The sequence below is a fragment of the Varanus komodoensis genome, unplaced genomic scaffold (genome assembly GCF_004798865.1).
Source record: "Varanus komodoensis strain SLA01 unplaced genomic scaffold, ASM479886v1 scaffold4, whole genome shotgun sequence".
Classification (NCBI taxonomy): domain Eukaryota; kingdom Metazoa; phylum Chordata; class Lepidosauria; order Squamata; family Varanidae; genus Varanus; species Varanus komodoensis.
Window position 1 is genome coordinate 28,968,933 of NW_025335941.1, and position 23,238 is coordinate 28,992,170.

General features: G+C 40.4%; 1 protein-coding gene across 2 annotated transcripts in view; it reads right to left on the minus strand.

Annotated features, from left to right (window-relative positions):
* Positions 1-175: 175 nt before the first annotated feature.
* EPHA6 (EPH receptor A6) overlaps positions 176-23,238 on the minus strand; it is a 462,252-nt gene continuing 439,189 nt past the window's right edge. For both annotated transcript variants that reach the window (XM_044442451.1, XM_044442452.1), the window contains exons 15-18: positions 3,908-4,057; positions 3,046-3,239; positions 1,705-1,854; positions 176-290 (exon numbers count right to left, since the gene is read on the minus strand). In XM_044442451.1, the coding sequence (XP_044298386.1) occupies positions 176-290; positions 1,705-1,854; positions 3,046-3,239; positions 3,908-4,057 (609 nt within the window). The remainder of the gene's footprint in view (positions 291-1,704; positions 1,855-3,045; positions 3,240-3,907; positions 4,058-23,238) is intronic.

The window sequence follows — 23,238 nt, forward strand, 5'->3', positions numbered from 1 at the left end:
AAACTATGCAGTGTGATTAAAAATTCCAAGTTGGAAGTAGTAACATAAACATTATGTGTTTACAGGATGAATAGGAAGTTGCAGTTCTTCAAGCTGGAAAGAGCAGAAAGAAGGAATGAGAGTATCTTCCATTTTAGAAATGCTGAGGCACAAAACACAGTCGCTTCTAAAACTTTCATACATGAAATCCTTTCTCCTGTATGTGCATCATGTGCAATCGCAAAGTCTGTAAACTGCTCACTATTCGTCTCTGGTGTCCAATAAGTACAACACCAATTCTTCTAATGTCACTGTAAGACAAAGATAAGTTTAAGAATTGCTGTGGCAGAACCAGGTAGAGAAAAAAAATCGCATTCAGATTTTTTTCACAATGCTCAGCCTTAGCCTCACAAGCCAGCCAATATTTTGTGCGATGCCTGAAAGTATTAATAATAGAGGTGCATCTCTAAGCCTTGGAATCAACAGGTGAGATCTCCCCTGGCATTCTGGGGCTTCACCAAGTCCTCCTCCCTCATTTCATTTGTTTCATTTATTACATCACTACACTACCAAGTAGCTAAAGTTCAGGTAGGGCCTACTCTGTATCTTCTTCACAGGAGTTCAGTGGGGATGGGCAGGTGTACAGAGGCTACAGTGGGGAAGGAAATTTCTAGTGGCTTTCGATTTACCAGCAGATGTCCAGTGATGAATCCAGTCCTAAATTAAACTTGCCCCCCCAACGCCCCCCCCCCCAGCTACATGAACAGCCACATGATTTGACTAAGTGTGTCAAAGCATTTCTTTATTAACAGTGTCTGCAATTCTAGGTTGCTTAAAAACTGGACAGACCACTGAGTGTGTAGACAGATGTCTAGGCTAGATACCTAATTTAGCATGTGTTTCATTGCTTGTATTAAGTTAATTGCTCCAAACAGTTCTATGTGAACTGAGTAGCTGCTGCAACTGCACCTCAGTTTTACTGGCTGAAAAATGACAGCTTATGCCTTCTTCTTCTTGCACCAAGAGCCTGAAGGCATCTTTGAAGTGAAATCTTAAGTGAAATATGACTTCAAAGGAGTGGAGCCTTATCTAACCAGTATGTAATATAAACAACCTACTACATTTCAGTACATTATAAGCAAGCCATATGGAGCTCACAGGTACCACAGCACCCCCACACACCTCCCTTGACAAAATTACCATGGACAGAGCACCAGTCTCCGGCTGTGCTGTCCCATCTTGACCCACCCCATCCTCCTGTATTATTTCTGCTACACTGCCCATGAGCTCATTCTTCTGAAAAGAACAGAAGAGGGTGCAGCAGCTGGGGCAGATATATTGCTTTCCAACCCCTGCTCAAAGTTCACTTCAAATGTGCGAAAGAAAACAAAAGAAAAGAGAAGAAAGTGAGAGCTTGAGAGAGAGAGACAGAGAGAAGGTATGTGCATGTGTGTACGGATGAGGGAGAGTGAAAACTGTGGGTTAAATGCAGTGGTTTTGTGATTTGGAGCTTGGAACACCCTTTGCCTTTTATTCAGTTACTTATCTTTTAGCTTCACCAGTTTGCTTTTCTGTGACTAGCCATGCTCAGCCAGCAGACCGGTGTGAATGGACATCCCACCAGGGTAGCAATTTTGTAATGGTTGTCTAGACAGTTTCTCCAAATTCCATGTATGCCCACTGGGCCAACAAGGTTAGGCAATCTATTGTAAATAGTTTACTTACTCAATATTCATTCTCGAAACAAGATCCATACTTGTATACCCTGCTGCCATGAAGTTTGTTTTGTATTGGCCCATTTTTATTGAGTCCAGCCAATCACTGACTGATACATAGAATGGGTATTCAGGAACTTCACCAGGCGAATCTGGCATTCTGCAGAAACAAATGCAAATGCAAGGTACATCAACACAGGGAGAAGAATTTATTCCAGCATATAGTTTCACACATTATTTGGAAGTTATACTAACCAGATAACCCAATCAGTGTAATTTCTAAATTTTCTAGAATAAGGGTGAAGCTTTTTTATGTAATTAATAAAGAACTGGACTACTCCAGTTCTTTGTAACACCTTGTAACAACTATGCTTTATTATATGCCAAATTCTCACCATTACTATTATGGGCCAAATACTTGCCACTATTACAAAATATTCCATTACAGTTTTCTAAAAATAACAGTTACTATAGCAACTAGGGCATAAAGATACTTGAATAATTTGATATTTGATATTAATTTACCTGATCGTCAGAGCCTAGACAAATGTGTGGATCAGAACTTAGTAGTTCACCAATGTTAACACATTCCAAATGTTCTGACATAATTTTCAATTCCAAAATTTTAAATGTTCATTTAAATATATGCTTTCATGAACATTCAAAAAATCAAATTCATGTGGGAAGGGGGTACAATACACTGGAGAGGAAATATGCAAAAGTGACATAGACTCAAAATAGTCTGACTGTCCATCTCTTATAGAGGTAATGAAAAGAAGATTATTTTGGATATTGCTGGCTTGCTATTTGTCTCATTGTCTCCAAGTATTGCATTTTTATACACACAGATAGATGTACACCTGTGTAAGCAGCTAGAATCCAAATTTGGTACCAGATTCTAGATATCACATAAAGGATATAGTTTGTCATTGAACAAATGAATAATTAAATGGCAAGCATTGCTGCAGCTGTTTTAGTCAAATTCTCCATAGTAAGGACATTTCTGATGGCAATTTCTATAATTATAGTTGCATATTCTCCAGTTGCTGTAATTAAAGAAATTGGTTTCAGGTAGTTGTAGCTGTATCCATGGTGACAGTACATTTTACATTTTGTCCTCTATGTGAATATGACTTCAGAAACATCAGAAGGGGTTTTTTTTTTATCATTGGACCAGGCTTTATGCATCAAATGCAAGGGAAAAGGGAATGAATGTCCAGCATGAAGTGGGCAAAAGTTAGAAAAATTGTCCACTTTCATAAAGAAAACCTCATTTCATGCAATTTAGCTATTAACGGTGCTGCCTAGTTGCTGTCATGCAGGGAAAAAAACACACTGAGGTGGATCTTACACAAGTACATCCTCCACTAGAGTATGAAGAGAGCTGGGGTTGCGTATCAATTTGTCCAGGAAGTTGACAATGTCACTGAACTTCGGGCGGTGGTTTCTCTCCTTTTGCCAACAATGAAGCATTAGCTGGTGGAGAGAAGCTGGGCAGCCCATAGGAGCTGGAAGCCTGTAACCTTCTTCTATAGATAGAATGACCTAAACATGATAGGAAGAAGAAACAACACAAGGGAATGGTGCTTTACATTTCAATATACCAAGCAAAGAAAAGAAGGCAGAGTCAGTGGCTCTGATCTCAAATCTGACATGGATGCACAAGAACACATACTTACTAAATGGTTCTTACTATTGCCAAATGTTAATCATTAATATGAAAACCTATGTATGATTTGTTCTGGGGTTATAACTGTAGGTTTTTTTCTGCCTCCATAAGTTAAAATTCTGGGTTCTCACATCCAAGAGAACAGCCCATAGATGGATCATCCCTTGCTGTTTTGCACACCATAAGTAGATGAGTAGTTGCAAGCCAGAAGAGTTGCTTACTCCACTGTACTTCCAAAAACCTATGGGTAATAAACTGTAGGTTGTTTTATTGTGCAACCTTGGTCAAAATGTCAGGCAATTTGAGATCTGCTTCCAATATGTTTTATTTTTTTGCTGGATGCCTTTACATATTCTCACATAAATGAGCTACATTCCTTTTTGAGTGTTTTGTGAATTTTTGCTTGAACAATAATATATAATGGCCACAGAAGTAGATGTGCTCAATAGTGGGTTGTTCAAGGATTATTCTAAGCAGACTAATGGCTTTACACAGAATGTTTGTTTGATAAGCAATGGAGCAAGCAAAAGCTGGAAATACTTACATCCTGGTTGGACATCTCCCAGTATGGTCTTTCTCCATATGACATCACTTCCCACATGACAATCCCATAACTCCATGTATCGCTTGCTGAAGAGAACTTCCTGTAGGCTATAGCTTCGGGAGCTGTCCATCTTATGGGAATTTTCCCCCCCTGGAAAACATGTTGAAACATTCTCAATAAATAGCTCTGAAATCTAGCATTCTTTGGTCCACTGAATAGTCTAAAGACATACCTAAAATACATGCTGTAAAAGGATAATATATTTAGCCTCAGACAAAAATGCCAACTTTCCTCAGTGCCTGTATTTACTAGCATGATTCAGATGGAATAGTATTGTAATTGAGAACCCTAAGCATTTTAGTTATTTGAGACATTTTCTCTTCTTTAATATTAATTAGATGATTCTTGTGATATCTTTAATAACTTACACATCTGAAAACTCATCGACCTAATTAAAAGAGTACTAAAGAAAGCACACAAAGCAGATTGAATGGGGTGAAAATATTACCTTTAATATTTATCATTAAGACATTGTTTACCATCATTATTATTATTTAATTGTATTTCTTTGATAGGTTATAATCAAGATATGGTTCCTCAGAGTACCTCTCTGTCCCTAAAGTATTGACAATATATATGGTACAAGTGGGTTACTTTGCAGTGAGTTAACTGTATTAATCTGTTGCAATAAAAAAGAAAAAAATGTAGCATTTTAAAGATTATGTGTGGCATAAGATTTCTTAGGGCCAAAGTCCATACAACTGACACAGTGAGCTTTGGCCCATGAAAGTTGTGTTGTCATAACTTGACTGGCCTTGTCATGTACCGCAGGACTATTTGCTAAATGTGGTCACTATGTGTAAATTAATTTGGGATTTTGCAAGTTACTTTAAATTTTATTTGTGTATTATCCCAATGTTTATAAATGTTTGCAGTTTACCTTATGACCATTGCAATTCAGGAAACATAAGTAAAACTGGAAGGAAAATATGGCTGGCCATATGGTCTCCAAGTGTGCTATTAAACCTTTTGCTGGAGCGTGGCAGTGTTGAAGCTCTCTGACTTCTGTGAGGCAAAACAGTTGCTATATTATACAAAAACAGGACTTTTATAAGCACAATATAGGGGAAGGCATACATTAAGATCCTTAGTAGTAACACAGAAGGCAGGGTCTGGGGGTATTTTAACCACACTTTATTTACTATCTTCTGTTACTACATTTTTAAAAATCCTGAATTTCTACAAGTTTTGACTATCCAAGATACAATTTATGTGTCAGCTACTGTCTTGTGGCATTTAAAAGACTAAGAGATTTGTGATGGACTGAAGTCCACATCATCAGATGTAGAGCAGCCTTTCCCATCTCCTTGTCTTGTGGAATTACTATCCATAGCATTTCTCAGCCAGCAAAGACTTGTCAGGGGATGTTGAGAACTGTAGTTCAACATATGTGGAAGGCATCAGGTTAAAGATGGCTTCTGTAGATAGCAGGCCTAGGAACCATGACATGTCAGAGGTTCAGTCTGTGACATGAACTTCCGACATAAAGTTCAAGTACATGTTTGCTTCCAGGAATGATGTGTGTGTAGGGTGAGGTGGAAGGGAAGAAGATGTGATTTCTTAAATCATTCAGGGACTCATGTATCCTAGTTTTGAGATCAGTTCTGTCTTTAACATCCCCATTCATCAAATTAAAAATTGAACTGGACTAGGATCTAAGGGATTCTTAAATTGGATTAACTGATAGTTTAAGCCAGTTCATAAGTGGTGAAACTTTTTTTTAACATTGTAGAGACTATACACTATCACCAGCATATTAGTATCCAAGTAATGTGGGCAGTAAAGATGTAAAGTACAGCTGTGTTTCAAGAGCCTTATTCCTCTCCTAAGCATGGATTCTTTCCATCCCTCAGTGTTGTTGCTTTATGTATGGCTTGCTGACCCTGTTTAAGGGCATATTTAAACTCCTTTACAGAATCTTAGAAAGTAATCTACTTGATTTTTTTGATAAATGTGGGCCTAGACTGAGTATCATGTGCCTGATTTATGTCCCTAAAATGATAATACCAAAATGGTGTCAACAACATTGACAGAGGTAAATCTTTTCAGTTGATGAACCTATTTGTATGACATGCTAAGCCACCTTAGCATGTAAATAACCATGCTGATTGTTCACAGAACAAGCTGCAAGTATGCCAGGTGAACTATCAGGCTTATATTGACATGTTTTCCTCCTGTTTCCTGCTCAGTCCTCTAGCCAACTCTAGCACAGAACTCATTTTCTGTCCTTGTCCTGGCCTTCTCTACTCTTCAGTGCCTCAAAAATGTGCAGTAGGAACCATTATTATTATTTGTCTTTCACAAATGTATGAATGTGCACTTACTATCTGATTGGCATAGTTTTCCCTAGTCAATTGCTATGTACATTTTATCTGTGAAAGAGAGCTGTGACGGGGAGTAGGTAGCACACAGAGGATCTGACAAGATACGGTTGAGTATCAGCTAGGTTGAGTATCAGCTAAGTTGCATACAGTTGCAAAGGATTGGCAAAAAATAACAGTAAGAGAAAAGGGGGACCCAATAGCACAAGTCAGAAGCACTGGAAATGGGGAGTGGGGTGGAAAAACTTTTGGTGTACTTCTTTGGTCCCCCACCCCCATGTATTATTATAGTACACATCCCTCTCTTTCCCATTGCTCCTTTTGGAGCATGTACCACTTAGCTTCCTGTAGCTCCTGCCTAGTGGCTCCATATCATTGAAACCTTTGGTAAAATTCATCTGTCAGGTTAGAACAACCCAACTACCCATTGGAGTCAAGAATAACCCTATAATAATCCATGGATCCTCTGTGGGGCTTTTTCATGAAAAGCTACACAGCAGAAAATGCTCAAGATTTGGATGATTCAACAACACACCATGGCTGCATGCCCATGGTGGGTTGTTGCATCATTGTAAAAAAAAGACAATCTCTTACGCTACTACTAATGGCTAAAGAAAATTACATTGTTAATATTCATATGGACAATGCTATTCTTGCATAAGCCATTATATTCCCAGGAATGGGAAGTTTCATTACTTGATTACTTTTGTAAAGTATATTTTTATGCAAAAAAATCTTTTTACACTTTCTGTGGCACTAACTGAAAGGCTGAAACTAAGCAATATCTGTTCATGAATAATAGAAGGACACATTTGCTTTTGAACAGCTAAAATAATATTTCCAGTGCTCGATGAAAGTAATAAAAAACTAGCCCTGCTGGGCATCTTTTTCTGATAATGTTGTTATAATGAAAATATTTATTAAACTTCATTGTATACAATGTGCTCCATTACCAAATTAAAATAAATATTCATTGTTATCAATATGTAATTTCACTCCAGATCAATCAAAACTGTCACTGTCCTCATCAAGTTAGATTTCACATGAGCAAGCATTTTTTCTCATTTGAAACCATGCTGCATTTTTACCTCATTTCTTAAATTTATAATGAGCTTGGGGAAATGCTAATTTTACTTTCCTGTTATAACACAGCAGTAATGGAACTATTCAAATGCTTATGATGTAGCCTGTTTTCATCTGCTGCCTCCTGAATTATTCTTGATTGCAGCTCAGAGACAAGATACCACTGTGTGCTGCCACAACCCCTTTATCTAATGAGTAAGTGTATGCCAGATCACTCAAGCCACATGACATATTGTTTTAGCAGGACCATGTACTGAAATGAAACTTTTAAAACAAAATCTCATAGATCTTGCAGGTTGGAAAAATTACTAAAGTAGTGATGGAAAGAAACCAGAAATGCATAATTTTCTGATTTGAAGAGTCTGACTCTCTATAATCATTCAGTAGAGGAATCTGGTACTTTCTTCTCCAACAGTATAGCTAAAGCTAATTGTCCTAGTGTTTGCTGTTATTTTTGTTTGCTGGCAATGTGGATACATCCCAAACATCTGTCATATCTGAAAATATTTACAAATTCCAGATACCTGGAAGTGTGGTATGACGATCCCATAATCACTGATACACCTATGGTGTCCTTGTTGTGATGTGTAAAGCAGCTTTCATAGCAGGATCTGCAGCTTCTCTGCCCGCCTGATAAAGGCAGCTTGGACTATCGTATAAATGCAGGCATCTCTCATTTTATTACACTTTGCTTTATTGCACTTCACAGATATTGCATTTCTTACAAATTGAAGGTTTGCCACAAGCAAGTCTATTGGCGCCATTTTTTCTAGAAGCATTTGCTCACTTTGTGTCTCTGTACCAGATTTTGGTAAATCTCACATTATTAGAAACCTTTTCACCATTATTATATTTTTCTTACTCTCCCCCCTCCCCCCCCCCGTTTCTCCTTGGTCTCCCCAAGGTGTTCCAAGGGACACTGGAGGAGCACTGAGGAAAGGCAGCTCATGGTGGAATTGGAAGTTTCTTTTGGGCTCCTGCCCATGCCAAATGGAAAGTGGGATTTTTCATGAGCAATCCTACTCTCCCTCTTGCACCAGTGGGAAGCTGGGAGAATCCAGTGACAGCTGTGCTTTGGCCATTATCACCTAGAGGCCCTTGGCCAGTGCAGCAAGGCTTTTTTTTGCTACTATGGTTAAGGGTCCATTTTACTCCTTGGATTGGTTGTGATTTGGTATGTCATCTGAATTTGGATGACATGCTAAGTCATTGTGGTATTTTTAAAAACTGGAAGAAGCCATGGATAAATGGGGTGGCTTATAAACTAACATGATGTGGCTTATAAAGCACCCCATAGGAACAGTGCCTAGATTCAGAGAACTTGTTAACCTGCCATGGTGAGTTATCATGTCTTCTGAACTCAGTCAACATATGCTGCAGAGGTAAGTAGAGATTTGTCTGATTTACAACAAGAAAGGATAGGCAAAACACAACACAGTTTATTATCCTACTACATGGACCTCTGAAACAGTTTCCAGGACCTTGGGATGCCATAAAATACAAGCATACATTAGATTGAGTTTAGGTAACTTTAGCCCTATAAATCAAGGAAACCAACATTCAGTTTCTCTATATGTATAATTGTTTGATGATCTGATAGCATATTATTCCTTCTTTGATTATGTATCATATGAATTTCAATATCTGGAGTGCCAATAACATGAAACAATGACATATTAGTACAATATATCATCAACCTATCAATTGTTTTATTGTATAATATGTTTGGTGCTAATTTAATGATGCATTGTGGACAGCTTTAGTCAGAAAAAATGGTTTTAATGTATTTAGGATTACATTATAATATTCAGAAATAAATACACAACAGCTGTGTGTTTGTGTGTGAATGAACTGCTTTTTCTTCTGGGCTTATAATGCCTAGCTGAGGACTATTAGGAATAAAAGCATATACCTGTAGCAAGAAGCCCTTAAAACATGTTTGTTCTCAATCATATGGAATGGGCCTCTGATACACTGGGTTTACATGTATTGTGTTGTAAGCCGCCCTGAGGCTTATTGTGTTGTAAGCCGCCCCGAGGCTTCGGCAAGGGGCGGCATAGAAATGTTCTAATAAAAAAAAAAAAAATCAAATTTGTCTGCTGCATGGCTATAGAAAGAACACACTTGAAACATGAAAAGAGAGATTGGAGAGAGATGTTGAAGGCAGTGGAGGTCAATGTGGAAAAAAATGGTTGAAATTTAGAAGTCTTTGTGGCCTGAATTTGTACTCCACAATATCTGGTAAGCATAAAAGTGAAGTTTTTCTACCTTTCTAATAATTTTAGAACACAGGGTGAGCCAACAAAGCTGAGTAACTTAGGATGCACAAAACAAAGTACTACTTTATCCAGTAGTTCCCCTTATCAGTCCTGAATTCCAGTTAAATTGTAGAATTTACTATTGCAAAATGTCTTTTTCCTTTCCTTTCCTCCCTATAGCCAAAGCTCTGAGTGGCTTACAACAATTTATAAAACAACCATAAAATCATAGAATAGTAGAGTTGGAAAAGGCCAATGAGGCCATCGGGTCCAACCCTCTGCTGTTGCAGGATACCAATTTACACCATCTCACTCAGATGACCAGTTTCTTTTTTAATGTCTCTAATGTGGGAGAGTCTGTGACCTCTCTAGGCAACTGGAATAAGATACAATAAAATATCATAAAAACGGAATAACATTAAAATGCTTAAAACAGCTAAAATCAAACAAGAATGTCTCTGTAAAACACCTACAATGATTGACCCCCACAAGCCCCTGGGTGTCCAAGTCAGTCCTTAAAGGCCTTGGTAAAAAGGGTCACCTTAACCTGCTCCTGAAAGGAAGATAAATTTGGTGCTAGGCAAACTGCACTGGGAAAAACATTCCATAAATGGAAGACCATCAGAGAGAAGGCCCTTTTCCTTACTGTTATCCCCCCGTTTTCTTTGGAGTTGGCACTCAGAGGAAGGCCCAAGAGGTTAAGCATGGTGTCCAAGCAGATTGAGTTTGGGAGAGGCACTCTGACAGGTGTGGTCCCATGCTGTGTGCTGCTTTATAGGTTAAAACGAGCACCTTGAATTGGCACCAGAAGCATACAGGCAGCAAATACAGGTGGGCCAGAACTGGTCTTATATGTTCAGACCTATGGGTTGCAGTAATTAGTCTGTTTGGCACATTCTGCATGAGCTGCAGCTTCTGAACTATCTTCAAGGGCATCCCTAAGTAAAGTGCATTATAACAATTTAATTTAGAGATTACCAAAGTGTGGATCACTGAAATCAGTCTATCCTTGTCCGGAGAGGGGCATAGCTGGGCCACTAGTTGAAGCTGGTAGAAAGTACTCTGAATCCCTGAGACTGCCAGTGCTACAGCTGACAAAGATGGATCAAGGAACTGCCACAAGATATGAACCTGCTCTTTCACAGAAAAGCAACTCCATCTAGAACAGATTGAGCATCATCCATTCAAAGGAGCCACCCACTAAAAACATATCAGTCTAGTCCAGATTGAATCTGAGTTTGTTAGCTCCCATTCAGTCCATTGTCACAGCTGGGCACTCGTTTAGTACATCCACAGCCTCACCTACTGATGAGGAAAAGGAGAAACAGAGCAGCCTGTCATATTGGTGGCAACGTATTCCAGAACGCCAGATGATCCCACACAGTGGTTTCATGTAGATCAGGGGTCTCAAACTCAACTTACCTGGGGGCCTCTGGAAGTAGAGGCTGGGTGAGGCTGGGCCGCATCAAGTATTCCACCATCGTGGTGGTGGTGGGCCGCTCATCCCACATCCGGCCTGGGCACCACCGGCACTTTGAAGGCCGCAGGGCCCCTCTCCCGTGCCCCGCCCGTCCTGGCAATTGGCCCGCGGGCCATGAGTTTGAGACCCCTGATGTGGATGTTAAAAAGCATTGGGGATAGAACAGACCCCTGAAGAACTCCATGCTGGAGAATTCAAAGGGTTGAACAATATTCCCTAAGTAGCAACTTCTAGAGATGACCCTCTAAGATTTATTTATTTATTTATTTATTTAAAACTTTTCTATACCGTCCCATACTTAAAAGTCTTGGGACGGCTTACAAGTAGGAATGGATCCATTGTAATGTAGTGCTCCCCAGTCCCAACTCAGGACAGTCACACCCCAGAAAGATACCACTGCATTATAAGATGTAGTGGTGGCCACCAATTTAGGGCTAGCTCAGAAAAGGTATTTGACTAATGCATGGAGGATTCTGCTATCACTAGCTACTAGTCATGAAGGTTATATAAATCCTGTATCAGAGGTAGCGTGCTGCTCATTTCCAGTTGCTGGAGAACATAACTGGGAGTTAATATTGAACTCATCTCCTGTTTGTGGACTTCTAATAGGCATCTGGTTGGTCACGGTAGGAACAGAACAGACCTCTGACATCATCTAACAAAGCTATTCTTATGCTATTAACATATATAAATAAAGACATTATAAATCAGCAGGGTTATTTCTTTTAAAGTCATCTGAGTCTTGACATTGAGAGATCATTGTTTGGTGACAGCACACGTGCTTTGTATGTAGAAGCTCCTATATTCAATCTTTGGTAACTCCAGGGAAGATCAAAGCAGTTCTAGCTGTAGTTGATAGGGAGGCTGTTGACGCATCAAAGTAAGTTCAAAACCTTGGATCAGTCTTGTACCTGGTGGTGTAGATTGTGGTTATGGCCAGATGCTTCCCATCACTTATACCCAATACAGTGGCTGTATCCTTTCTTAGAAAAAAATGGGACCTTAGCAGTTTCACCTGACCATTGCAAATGATTTAAAAAGTTTAATTTCTTAGATGGAAAAAAATAAAACTTGAAATATCCTGTAACAATCTGAGTCACAAGATATTCTGTTTCTAGGTTATCAGTCCAAGTCATAGAAACAAAGCATCTTATATCAGAGACAGACAATCAATTTGGCCTCTAGAGACATTAGACAATTTGAAAAACTGTCCCCGGAGGACCTTGTCTGGCAAGATGGAATGTATGGCCAAAGGCACTCCTGAGATATTTTGTACCCATGCCTTTAAAGGTAGTTATCAACACCTTGTACTCTATCTGGAAATGTATTGGCAACCAGTGCAAGGACTTTAAAATGGGTTATATGTGGTCTTTCTATGATATTCCAGACACCAGTCTGACTGCCATATTTTGTACTAGTTGCATTTTCTGGAGTAGGCACAAGGGTAACCCTATTTAGAGCACATTGAAGAAATTGAGCCTAGAAGTTTCCAATGTGTGCACGACTGTTTTAAGGTCCTCCAGGAAGGGATGTAGTTGGTGTATATTTTTCCCAATTTCTATTGATTTTCTCCAGGTCAGACAGTTTTTTCCATTGCTCATTGTATTGGGGGTCTTTTTTGGGGGGGAGGGGCGGTTGGTTCCTGAAAAGTTGTATTCAAAATTCTCATTCTATTTCCTTTTGCTTTTGCTTCTTGCCTCTCCTTCACAATTGTAAATGTTTTTACTGTCACCCATCCAGGCTGTTTACTACAAGAATGGTCTTCTGGCTTCCTTCCATAATAATCTCTCAGGTTTCAGCCAACAGTTCTTCTGGCTCCCAGTCAATTAAGTTGAGAAATGTAAATCTGTTCTTTATGTGGATTTTAAATTCCCCGTAAATGTTAAATGTTATTTAAGTTGTATTCTGGCACTATAATTCTGTTAGTGATATTTTTCAGCATTACTCTTATTTTTTATTAAAAGTTCTTAGTTACTACTGAAATCTGCTCCTGGTCTTGTTTTGGCAGCAAGAATACAGCTTCTCCATGTTGTCATTACCATTACATAGTCTTTTTGATTTCTATATTGGCCATTTGGTGAAGCCCATGCATAAAGTTGTCTAGCTGGTTGCCTCAAGTATGTATTTGCTGACTTTATAGAATTCTATGAAATATTATCTGGCTTCATTCTTACTCCTAGGTGAAATTTTGCTAGAATATTTTATTCTGTTTTGTTTTCTACTTTTGTATTCCCATCATCTAGCATTATCAGTATGTCTTGCTCTATGTTTTGAACACCATTATGTGTTGAGCATAAACATTTTCAGTTTCTTCTTCAACATCTATTGGAGCATAGACTGATAGGTTTTCCACTAATGCTGATAGATATTATTAGTGGGATTTTGCATTATAGTCTTTTACTGCCTGTGCTCATTTTGCCTTGGTATAAAAGCCACCACATTTTGACATGTCTGGAGTAAAACATTTTGTGTTTGCCTGTCTGAAAACGTCCTATTCCAGTTTACTTTTTTTACATGAAAATTTATTCATTCTGTTTCCTGCTTTATGGTTTCCAGTTTGCTTTGGTTCATACTTCTCACATTCCATGTTCCATTTGTATGTGTTGTACAGAACTGGATTTGCCTTTCATGTCTTTCCATGTCAGACATTAGGTTTCCTTGTGGCTTTGATCTAAGTATGTTGTTATTGAAAACACTATTCATACTTGCCCTTTGCTTTTCTCTAGTAGCCTGAGTGTCTAATCTTCTGGCAGTATCTCTTGTTTAATTTTGGATTGCTTCATCATAAGGGTTTCAATGTAAGACGCTTCAGAAGTGGTTTATCATTGCCTTCCTCTATGCAGTACTAACCAGAGTTATCTGGACTGTCACTGTTCTTGCCTGTGAAAGATCATCCACTAGTGTTGCCTTCTACTTCTGCTGTTATCCTGCAGAAGTCAGACTGCTGCACCACTATTAGATATCTGTTTTCCTCTGTGATGTGACCATAGCTTTTGAAGAGGCTGCATCCTAGTCTGGTGTCCCTGATCTGACTACTCTGTCTTGGGTGACCCTGCTAGTAGACCAGGTTAGTGAGACAGTCTGGCCTCTTGGCTGCATTGCTCTCAGCTTTTCCAGTCTTCTCAACCTCCTCATCAAGTTAAGGTATGCATCCCAGAGGGGGTCAAGGGACTTACATAATTGGGCACACAGTTATATCCACATATATATCCTACCAATTGAATCAAAAGTATTTACTTTTTCAAAGTGTGCATATCATAACTTTCACCTTTGAAAGGTATATAAAGTAGCCAGAAACATGAGTTAAACAATCATTGCAAATAAAAACAGTAGGCTAAAACAAAAGAAAAATAGGTGCAATATAATCAAAGCAATTATGCTTCAAAGTGCTTAACTCTGGCTGAATTGTACTGGTTTTTAAAATTGATTTTGAAGTAGCATTTCTTTATCAGGGACAATACTATGAACAGAATTATACTGGTTTTTATTTTCCTTAAACATATTCATACCAACATGCAAAAAATTGTGGGAATTGAAGTCCATCTGCCAAACATCTAACAAAAATGTTTTCCTTGTGGGTGTTTTGCCCTTTGATACAGAATAGCCTAAAACTTGCCTAGAATGGTTATTTTCCTTACTTTTGTATGTTATCTCTGCACTGGGCTAGATTAACATAAGCACTTCATTTTGGGTACAGGTTCACAGGGAGAAACCTATTCTAATGGTTTTTTAGTAAGCAACATTGCTTCTAGCTTTCAGGCCTCATATAAATAAAATGGATCCATCTGGCTAAATTGCATCCAAATTAGTTGACTGTTGTCCTGGGGTACTGGCAATTGTCTGTGATGGGATTATATGGACATTTGGCCTAATAGTCCAAGTGCAATTTCTGTGAGGAGCTCCTTCTGTGTACTATAAAATAAGCATATGTTCTCAATTTCTCCTTACTTCAGTAATCCCTACTAATGCATTGGCTATATTAAAAAGGCATTGAATAAAGAAATTTTGGGGATGTCATGAATAGGGAACCTATTTCTATAATGCCCACAGTTGCTGCACCAACTTGTGTAGACAATGGAAAAAATTTAAGCCACAGAGAATTTATGGGTACTCATTATAAACTAGGGATATTCCCTTTCTCACACAAAGGTAGAGTTTCAGTTTTGGCTGTCAAAGATGACAATTTGAAGATTTGTGGGCTGAAGTGTCAAGTAAATTAAAATGAAGGATTGTTGCCTAGTAAAGGCAACTGTAGAATAAGATATGAAAAGTGATTAATATTGGGTGAATTGCAATGGAATACAAAGCTTGTTCTTTGTTATTACTTTTATAAAAGTTTAGTCAAGGAGTCAGAATAATCTAGATGCTGTGAAGGAATGAAATCGTTCAGCCATTTTGTGCTTGTTTGAGAGAGAGAGAGAGAGAGAGAGAGAGAGAGAGAGAGAGAGAGAGAGAGAGAGTTTAAAGGGTGTTTCTTGTTAAGGATACCAAAAGATCATTTAAGATATAAGAAGTGACTCAGGAAACTGAAATCTAAATGGGGTAAATAAACTAGCTGGATATGTGTTGCTAACTACACATATACCCTTATATGGGAAACTAGATCAAGCAAGGCCCTTGCAGGTCCCTATGACCTTGGCAAATGCTAAGGGATGTTTTGCTGGAAAACTTGAAGAGGAAACTCAAGCTTCTATGTTTTCTAAGATGCCTGACTAAATGTATACTAAAATAGCAACATGGATATGCAGAAGGAAACTGTGGCAAGTGGGTAAGAGGGCCATGGAGTACAGCTAACTTCAGAAAGTTCTTGCTGTATCTCAGCTTTCTCCTCCCAGAAAGAAAACTTGTTTTAAAACCTTAGCTGAAGAGTGTGGGAGTTATTCCCAAAACAAAACGGATCAAAAATATCAAACTGTCTTGTCACTGGTGCATAAAGAGTTCCTTCTGAACAATTGTTCATGGGATCCAAACATAAATTTTGCCTTACCGAGGCTCTGTTTAGCTAGAACACAAATGTGAGAGTCAAGGTATGAGAAGTCGCAGGGCAATTGCACTCCTTAATAACCATTTGCTATGAGAACCAGAAAATCTACCACTCTTCTGATTGGTTAAGCAGTTGGGAAGAGAAGTTGACTTGTCTAGATAAACAAAACTACTTGCAGTCAGGCAATCAGTTCAAGAACCAGAATTCAGAAGAAGGAAGCCAGAAGACATGGTGTTGCAGAAGGCAGATTCCAGAGACTGCATAGCCAGTGAACTAAGATGAGCTGAAAAATGCTTCATTTCAAGGAAAAACATCTAAACAATTTGGGCATTTTTTGTTGTATTTTTGTGGCTTGAGTGCTTTGATTGTTAAATCTGTTCCCTGCCTGCCCACCCCCAGTATTGTAACTGATGAATTATTACTTTTCAAAACTGTTAATATCAATTCAGTGGTGGTGTAACATTGGTCTGATACTTGATTTTCATCCCATGCCCAGCTGGCTCTCCAGTATAGAGAGTTAGCTGGATCAGTAAGGGAATCCACATGATATACCTAAGTTACAAAGGACAAAAACTTACTTTAGCAGAGACATTTAGGAAAACTAAAGGCACTCACATGGTGATAGTTGTGAGGACCATGAAAAGAGAAGGGCAAACAGCAGGCTAAATTAGTTGGATTGCTTATCTTCCCTCCTTCTCAGTGCTGCTTTTCAATTTTTCTTCAATAATATACAATTCTACTCTCAGAGTTGCTACTCTCAGGTTTTAGAAGCAATTTGTGGGCCATTCAGAAGGGAAGACAGAAGAGGAGATGTGTCATGGAAGATGCAAAGCCTTAATGTCCAATCTATTTGTTGCATAATTTCTTATGCCCCATAATAATGTACTGACCTGTTTTACAAGATATGACATTCTACCATGGCTTAATTTATCTATGAAGGCTGAGGCACATATTATGGGTATCCACAGATGCCGTTTCTGTATGCCACTGTGGGTGACCAGTTTGCCATGGTTTATAGTGCTGTGTGAACCCAGGCCATGGGAGTAGTTTGTGGGTTAGACAACTGTCAAGTAACACATTACTTGCTATAGGGTTATGTGAGTGTTGTCATGTGACTCTGGCTAACTTGGTTCATATGACATGACAAACGATGACAAGTCAGGTACTTAGTATGGTGCAACAGCCCCTGTAGGTAAATTAATCTATGGCAGACATTGTGAGGTGTGAACGTTATCTCCATAAGAATTTTAATAGTTTCTTTTTAAAAGATGGGGAACTGAAGCTGAAGGTAGACCTCCCTTTATTTATAGCTGAGCAGGATTTATGCACAAGTTTACAAGTTTATTTGACTAGAATATCCCAGTACTCTTCATAAGCACGACTACATCAATTTCCATCAATTAGCCAATGATTTCCACATATCACCTCAGTGGTTTAGAAGGCAGACCATATGTTTAAGCTTGTCAACAAATCAATTGTTCTGCCCATTTGCTGATTTATGCAATAGATTCTCTCTTCTTAGAATCAATAATATATAGGTCCTCTGTGAGGATGGGATCACTTGCCTAGAATTAGAGAGTGCACAGTATGCATTTTTGTGAAAGAACCCAAGCCTTCATATCCAAGCTGTAATCTTTTCTAAAGTGCAAAACTGCATGATGATTTCATGCATCTGAAGAATAGGCTCTTAGCTGTATTTAGCTATTAGTATTAGCAATATATTAGTTCTTTGCATGTCTTTTGTCAGTACCTCTACTTTTGAACTGAACAGTGCAGTATGTGCTACATGTGCATCATGCATCATTTCTGTACCAGTGCAGTTACATGGATGATCCTAATAGTAACTGGATCATCAGTCTCAGCTGAATTTATATGTGTATTGATTTTCTTATGTAAAATACAATTCCCTGAAACATCTAAGGATATTTTACATGGAGCTATTCCCTAGTCTCCATGAAAGTCCAAAATTACTTTGGACCAGATTTCTGAAGGACAGTCTTTGCTCATGAATTTGACCACCTTTTATTATTATCAGAATCCTTGCTCTCTGACCTGAGGTTTTGTCTTCAGAGGAACAGTTGATTGAGGCCTGGGACCAAGATTGTGGAATGCCTTTCTCCTGGGAAGCTCTGCTGGCAAATGGACAAGGCATTTCTATTTTGCCAGACTTTTGGAAGGTTTTATGTTTGCAATCTGGGAATACAAGTAGCTGCTTTATATTTTGTGATTTCAGTATAATTTGTAATTTTTAAAAATCTATGTTGAAAGCTGCCTTGGATCCTCCTATACACAGATTGCAGGATATAAATTCTCTAAAGAAAGGACACAAGTAAATACAGCTTCAGTTTAAAGAGCTGTTCACCCTCCTTAGGCAGATATATTATGAAAAGAAATCTAGGTACAGCCTGTCGTACAGGCCAGGAAATACCCTATTGCTTATTTAAGCAGCAAACTACTATTTGATGGGCTTTTGGAAGCTAACTGAAGAACCAGATAATTCTATTCTGTTGAGGCTGAAGAACTTTCCCTACTTAAGCTCTTTTGTAGTAGACAATTCCTTGTTCAGTCATGTCTTTTAGGGATATGGCCTTGAAGACTCCAAGATTCACTCAAAATCATTGAAAAGATTTGAGGAAGGGAGGGATTGGTTAACACTGATGATTTCTCCATCTAAGTTTATGTTCATACTATACAAAGCTCTGAAATCGCAGAGTTTAATCTGGTTGTCACTGACAGACATTCTAATATTTCTATTTTCTGAACCTTGCAATTTTATTCTATTTATTTTTATTTGCTATTTTATTTATTTATTTATTTATTTATTTAAAGTTTTTATATGTTGTCCCCATTGCTACATAGCCTCGGGACTGCTCACATCAACAAATAAATAAAACAAATACAATTACAATTACAATTAAAACTTGGAAACACACTGGCTGCACAATTAAAACTATAAGTATTAAAGATTATTAAAATACTGTTTGCATAAAAAGGTCTTGGCCTGGCACCGAAAAACAAATAACGACGGTGCCAGGTGGACCTCTCTGGGGAGCTCATTCCACAGATGGGGCACCATGGCAGAGAAAGCCCTCCTCCGGGTACTTTGCTTCCTAATATCTCTTATGGAAGGCTCCTGGAGGAGAGCCCCTGCTGCCAATCTCAAGGGGCGGGAGGGCAAATATGGCCACAGGTGTTCCTTCAGGTATCTGGGTCCCAAGCCGTTAAGGGCTTTATAAACCAACACCTTGAATTACCAACACCTTGAATTGAACCCGGACTTCGATGGGAAGCCAGTGAAGCTGGTAGAGGACTGGGGTTATATGAGAATAACGCCCAGTCCTCGTCAGCAACCTGGCTGCTCTATTTTGCACCATCTGAAGTATCTGGACTGTCTTCAAGGGCAGCCCCACGTAGAGTGTGTTACAGAAATCCAACTGGGAAGTAACCAATGAATGCGTCACTGTCGCTAGGCAGTCGTCCTCCAGGTAGGGACACAGCTGATGGATCAGCTGAAGCTGATGGAAAGCGCTCCTCACTACCGCTGACACTTGAGCTTCCAAAGTCAGCTCCAGGTCGAGGAGCACTCCCAAGCTGCGGACCCTGTCCTTTAGAGGGAGTGCAACCCCATTCAGGACAAGATCCAAGTCACCTATCCAGGAGTTCAAACCACCTACCAGCAGGACCTCCATCTTGTCTGGATTGAGCTTCAGTTTATTGGCCCTCATCCAGCCCATTACCTTGGCCAGGCACTGGTTCGGTAAAGCCACTGCCTCATCTGGATTGGTTGAAAAAGAGAGGTAGAGCTGAGTATCATCAGCGTACTGATGATTCTGCAGCCCACACCTCCGGATGACCTCTCCCAGCGATTTCATGTAGATGTTGAAGAGCAAGGTGGACAGAATAGACCCCTGTGGAACTCCATGGCATAACTGCCATGACGCAGAGGTAAAGTCCCCCAGCACCACCTTCTGGAATCAGCCGTTGAGGTAGGAGCGGAACCACTACCAAGCAGTGCCTCCTACTCCCAACACCCCCTAGCCTATCCAGAAGGATACCATGGTCGATGGTATCGAAAGCCGTTGAGAGGTCCAGGAGAACCAACAGGGACGCACTCCCCCTGTCTCTCTCCCTGCACAGGTCATCATACAGGGTGACCAAGGCAGATTCAGTACCATACCTGGGTCTGAAGCCGGTCCAGATAAGCAGTCTCATCCAAGAGAGCTTGGAGTTGTCCCGCCACCACCCGCTCCAGCACCTTGACCAAAAACGGGATGTTGGCCACTGGTCTATAATTGGCAGTCATCTTTGGATCCAGGGATGCCTTCTTTAGGACCGGCCTGACCACCACCTCCTTTAGAGGGGAAGGCACCCGGCTGTCCTTCAAAGAGGCATTGATGACCTCCCGGATCCAGGAACCAATTCCGTGTTTGGGTTTGGATAGTAGCCACGATGGGCAGGGGTCCAGTACACAGGTGGTGGTACGTACTTGTCCGAGCACCTCGTCCACATCATCAGGCTGCAATAACTGAAACTCATCCAACAATGTGTGACCAGACGGTAACATTGGCACCTCCCCTGAGGAATCTGAGTCACTAGTGGAGTCCAGCTCGTGATGAATCTGAGCAACTTTCTCCTTGAAGTGCTGGGCAAAGTCGTCACAGTGGGTTATCGAGGGTAGTACAGGATCTTTCTTGGGGTCTGGCTGTACCAGCCCCTGTAACACCCGAAAAAGTTACGCTGGACGGCACCGTGAGGAGGCAATGGAAGTCCTCACCGCCAAAGCATAGGCCTGATAATGGGCTCTTAAGTGTGTTCAGTCAGATTCATCCAGAGATTTTCTCCACCTACGCTCTAGTCATCTCCCAACCTGCTTCATCACCCGTAATTCAGGTGTATACCAAGGGGATGAATGGGCTCTGCCCAGTGGGAGAGGACGCTTAGGAGTGATCGTGTCAATAGCTCTGGTCATTTCCCCATTCCACAGTTCGACCAGAGTATCAACAGGAGTGCCAGCTTTATCAACCAGATAAACCGGATAGTATCAATCCATCCGGATCCATCCGGCTGCGAGGGTGGACCCAGACAATAGGGTCCACACCCTTACAGATGGAAAGGCTGCCATCGAGTTCAAACCTCATGAGGAAGTGGTCTGACCATGATGGGAGTCAGACACAAATTCCTTACCCTCAGATCACCCTCTTCCTATCCCGTCGAGAAAACCAGGTCCAGCATGTGTCCACGTTCATGGGTCGGGCCAATGGCATGTTGAGACAGCCCCATGGCCATCATGGAGGCCATGAAGTCCTGAGCCGCCCTGATCAGATCAGTCTCGGCATGGAGATTGAAGTCCCCCAGGACCAGCATCCTGGGAGTCCTCAACACCAGGTCTGAGACGATCTCCGTCAACTCAGGCAGGGAGTCTGTTGGGCAGAAGGGTGCACGGTACACCAACAGAATCCCCAGTCTGTCTCGGTTGCCCAACACCAAGTAGAGGCACTCTAGACCTGGTATCGAGAGGACAGGAAGCCCCACAAGGGAAAAAGAGGCTCGATGAACTAAAGCGACGCCCCCTCCCCTCCCCCCAGGGCATGGCCGATGCTGAACCAGAAACCTGGGAGGGCACAATTGAGAGAGGGATATGTCCCCTGCCTCTCCCGCCCAGGTCTATGTGATGCAAGCCAGGTTGGCCCCCTCATCCACAATTAAGTCATGGATGAGGGATGTTTTATTATGGACCGACCTGGCATTAAGTAACAGCACCGTCAGGCCCGAGGGGCGGTTGATAAGCATACCTGGAACTTTCCAGCTGGGGGAATAACCAGAAGGGGGGACAGGTGTCAACCATCTGTCCCTCCTTCTTCTATGCAGACCCGTTAAACCCCCAATGCGATAATGCCCATTGCCCATAACCACCCCAAGTGCGGCACCCACGCACTTCCCAGGCAACCCCATAGAAGCAGCCAAGTGTGAATCCATTAAAAACAGACAGAATAAAACCAGATAAAAACAATTTTAGATGCTTCTCATCTAAGACTCTGAAGCCATTAACAACAAAAGTTGTTAATTTTTTTTAAAGTAAAAAGGTTTTATTAAACAGAATACCAAGAAAAATCATGGCTGATCCATCACGGGAGGCCTTTATAATAATGTTTTCAGGAGTTGCAAAAGACACAATACTGGGGCCTGCCTTATATCTACAGTCAAGAAGTTCCATTGACAGAGGGCTACCACACCAAAGGATCTTCTGTGGGTGTACTCAACTCAAGCCATCATGACTGAAACATGAGGTTGCAGACAGAAAGGCGCATGTGGAAATATCTCAACAACCTTTCTGACTTCAGGTATCCAGATACTGACTCCATTCCATGACAAGATAACCCACATGGGTGATCACTTATGGAGAATTGTGATGTGTGGACTCAGCACACTTTCCAAGGGTGGTATATTTTTCATGAACAAACCACCCTGATAACCCATGGCTTGTTGAGTTGTCCAAGATGACTTGTTTTCAGGGTAGTTTATCATGACACCTGAGCTCCAGCAGTTAACTTCACCTTGGGTTGCTGGGAATGGCCAGAGAGACACTTGGCAAGAACAATAAAACCCCTGACATTCCTTGCAATCTTGCTGGTACAGGTATCATCCTCCCTCCTCTCTTGGCAGTATCTTCTACCAAGTGCTCCTAAAAATAGAGAAGAAAGGATACCAAGGAGTGTCTGGAATGCTCTCTCAACCAATTATTTCTATTTTTAATTTTGGGTCTTGTATTACTGTGCAGATGCAAAAAGTCCATCACTATGAAATTTGCATAATTTCCTGCTCAGTTCATCAATACACCATGAATTTATGCATTTTTAGGTGTCTATCTTGCTGCCCTGCCATGAAATTTGTGTAATTTTCTGCTCAGCGTTACTACTCTGCCATGAAATTTGTGTAATTTTCTGCTCAGCTTTCCTGCTCTGCCATGAAATTTGCATAGTTTTAGTGATCTGTCTCACTGCTGTGCTCTGAAATTTGCATATGTTTACCTTTTTACCTCACTGCTCTGTAACTCACATGTGTATCTGACAGCTAACAAATGAAAGAAGCAACAAGAATGAAGGGTAGATGCCAAAAGTGGGTTCAAGAGAAGAATTCTTTGGGGC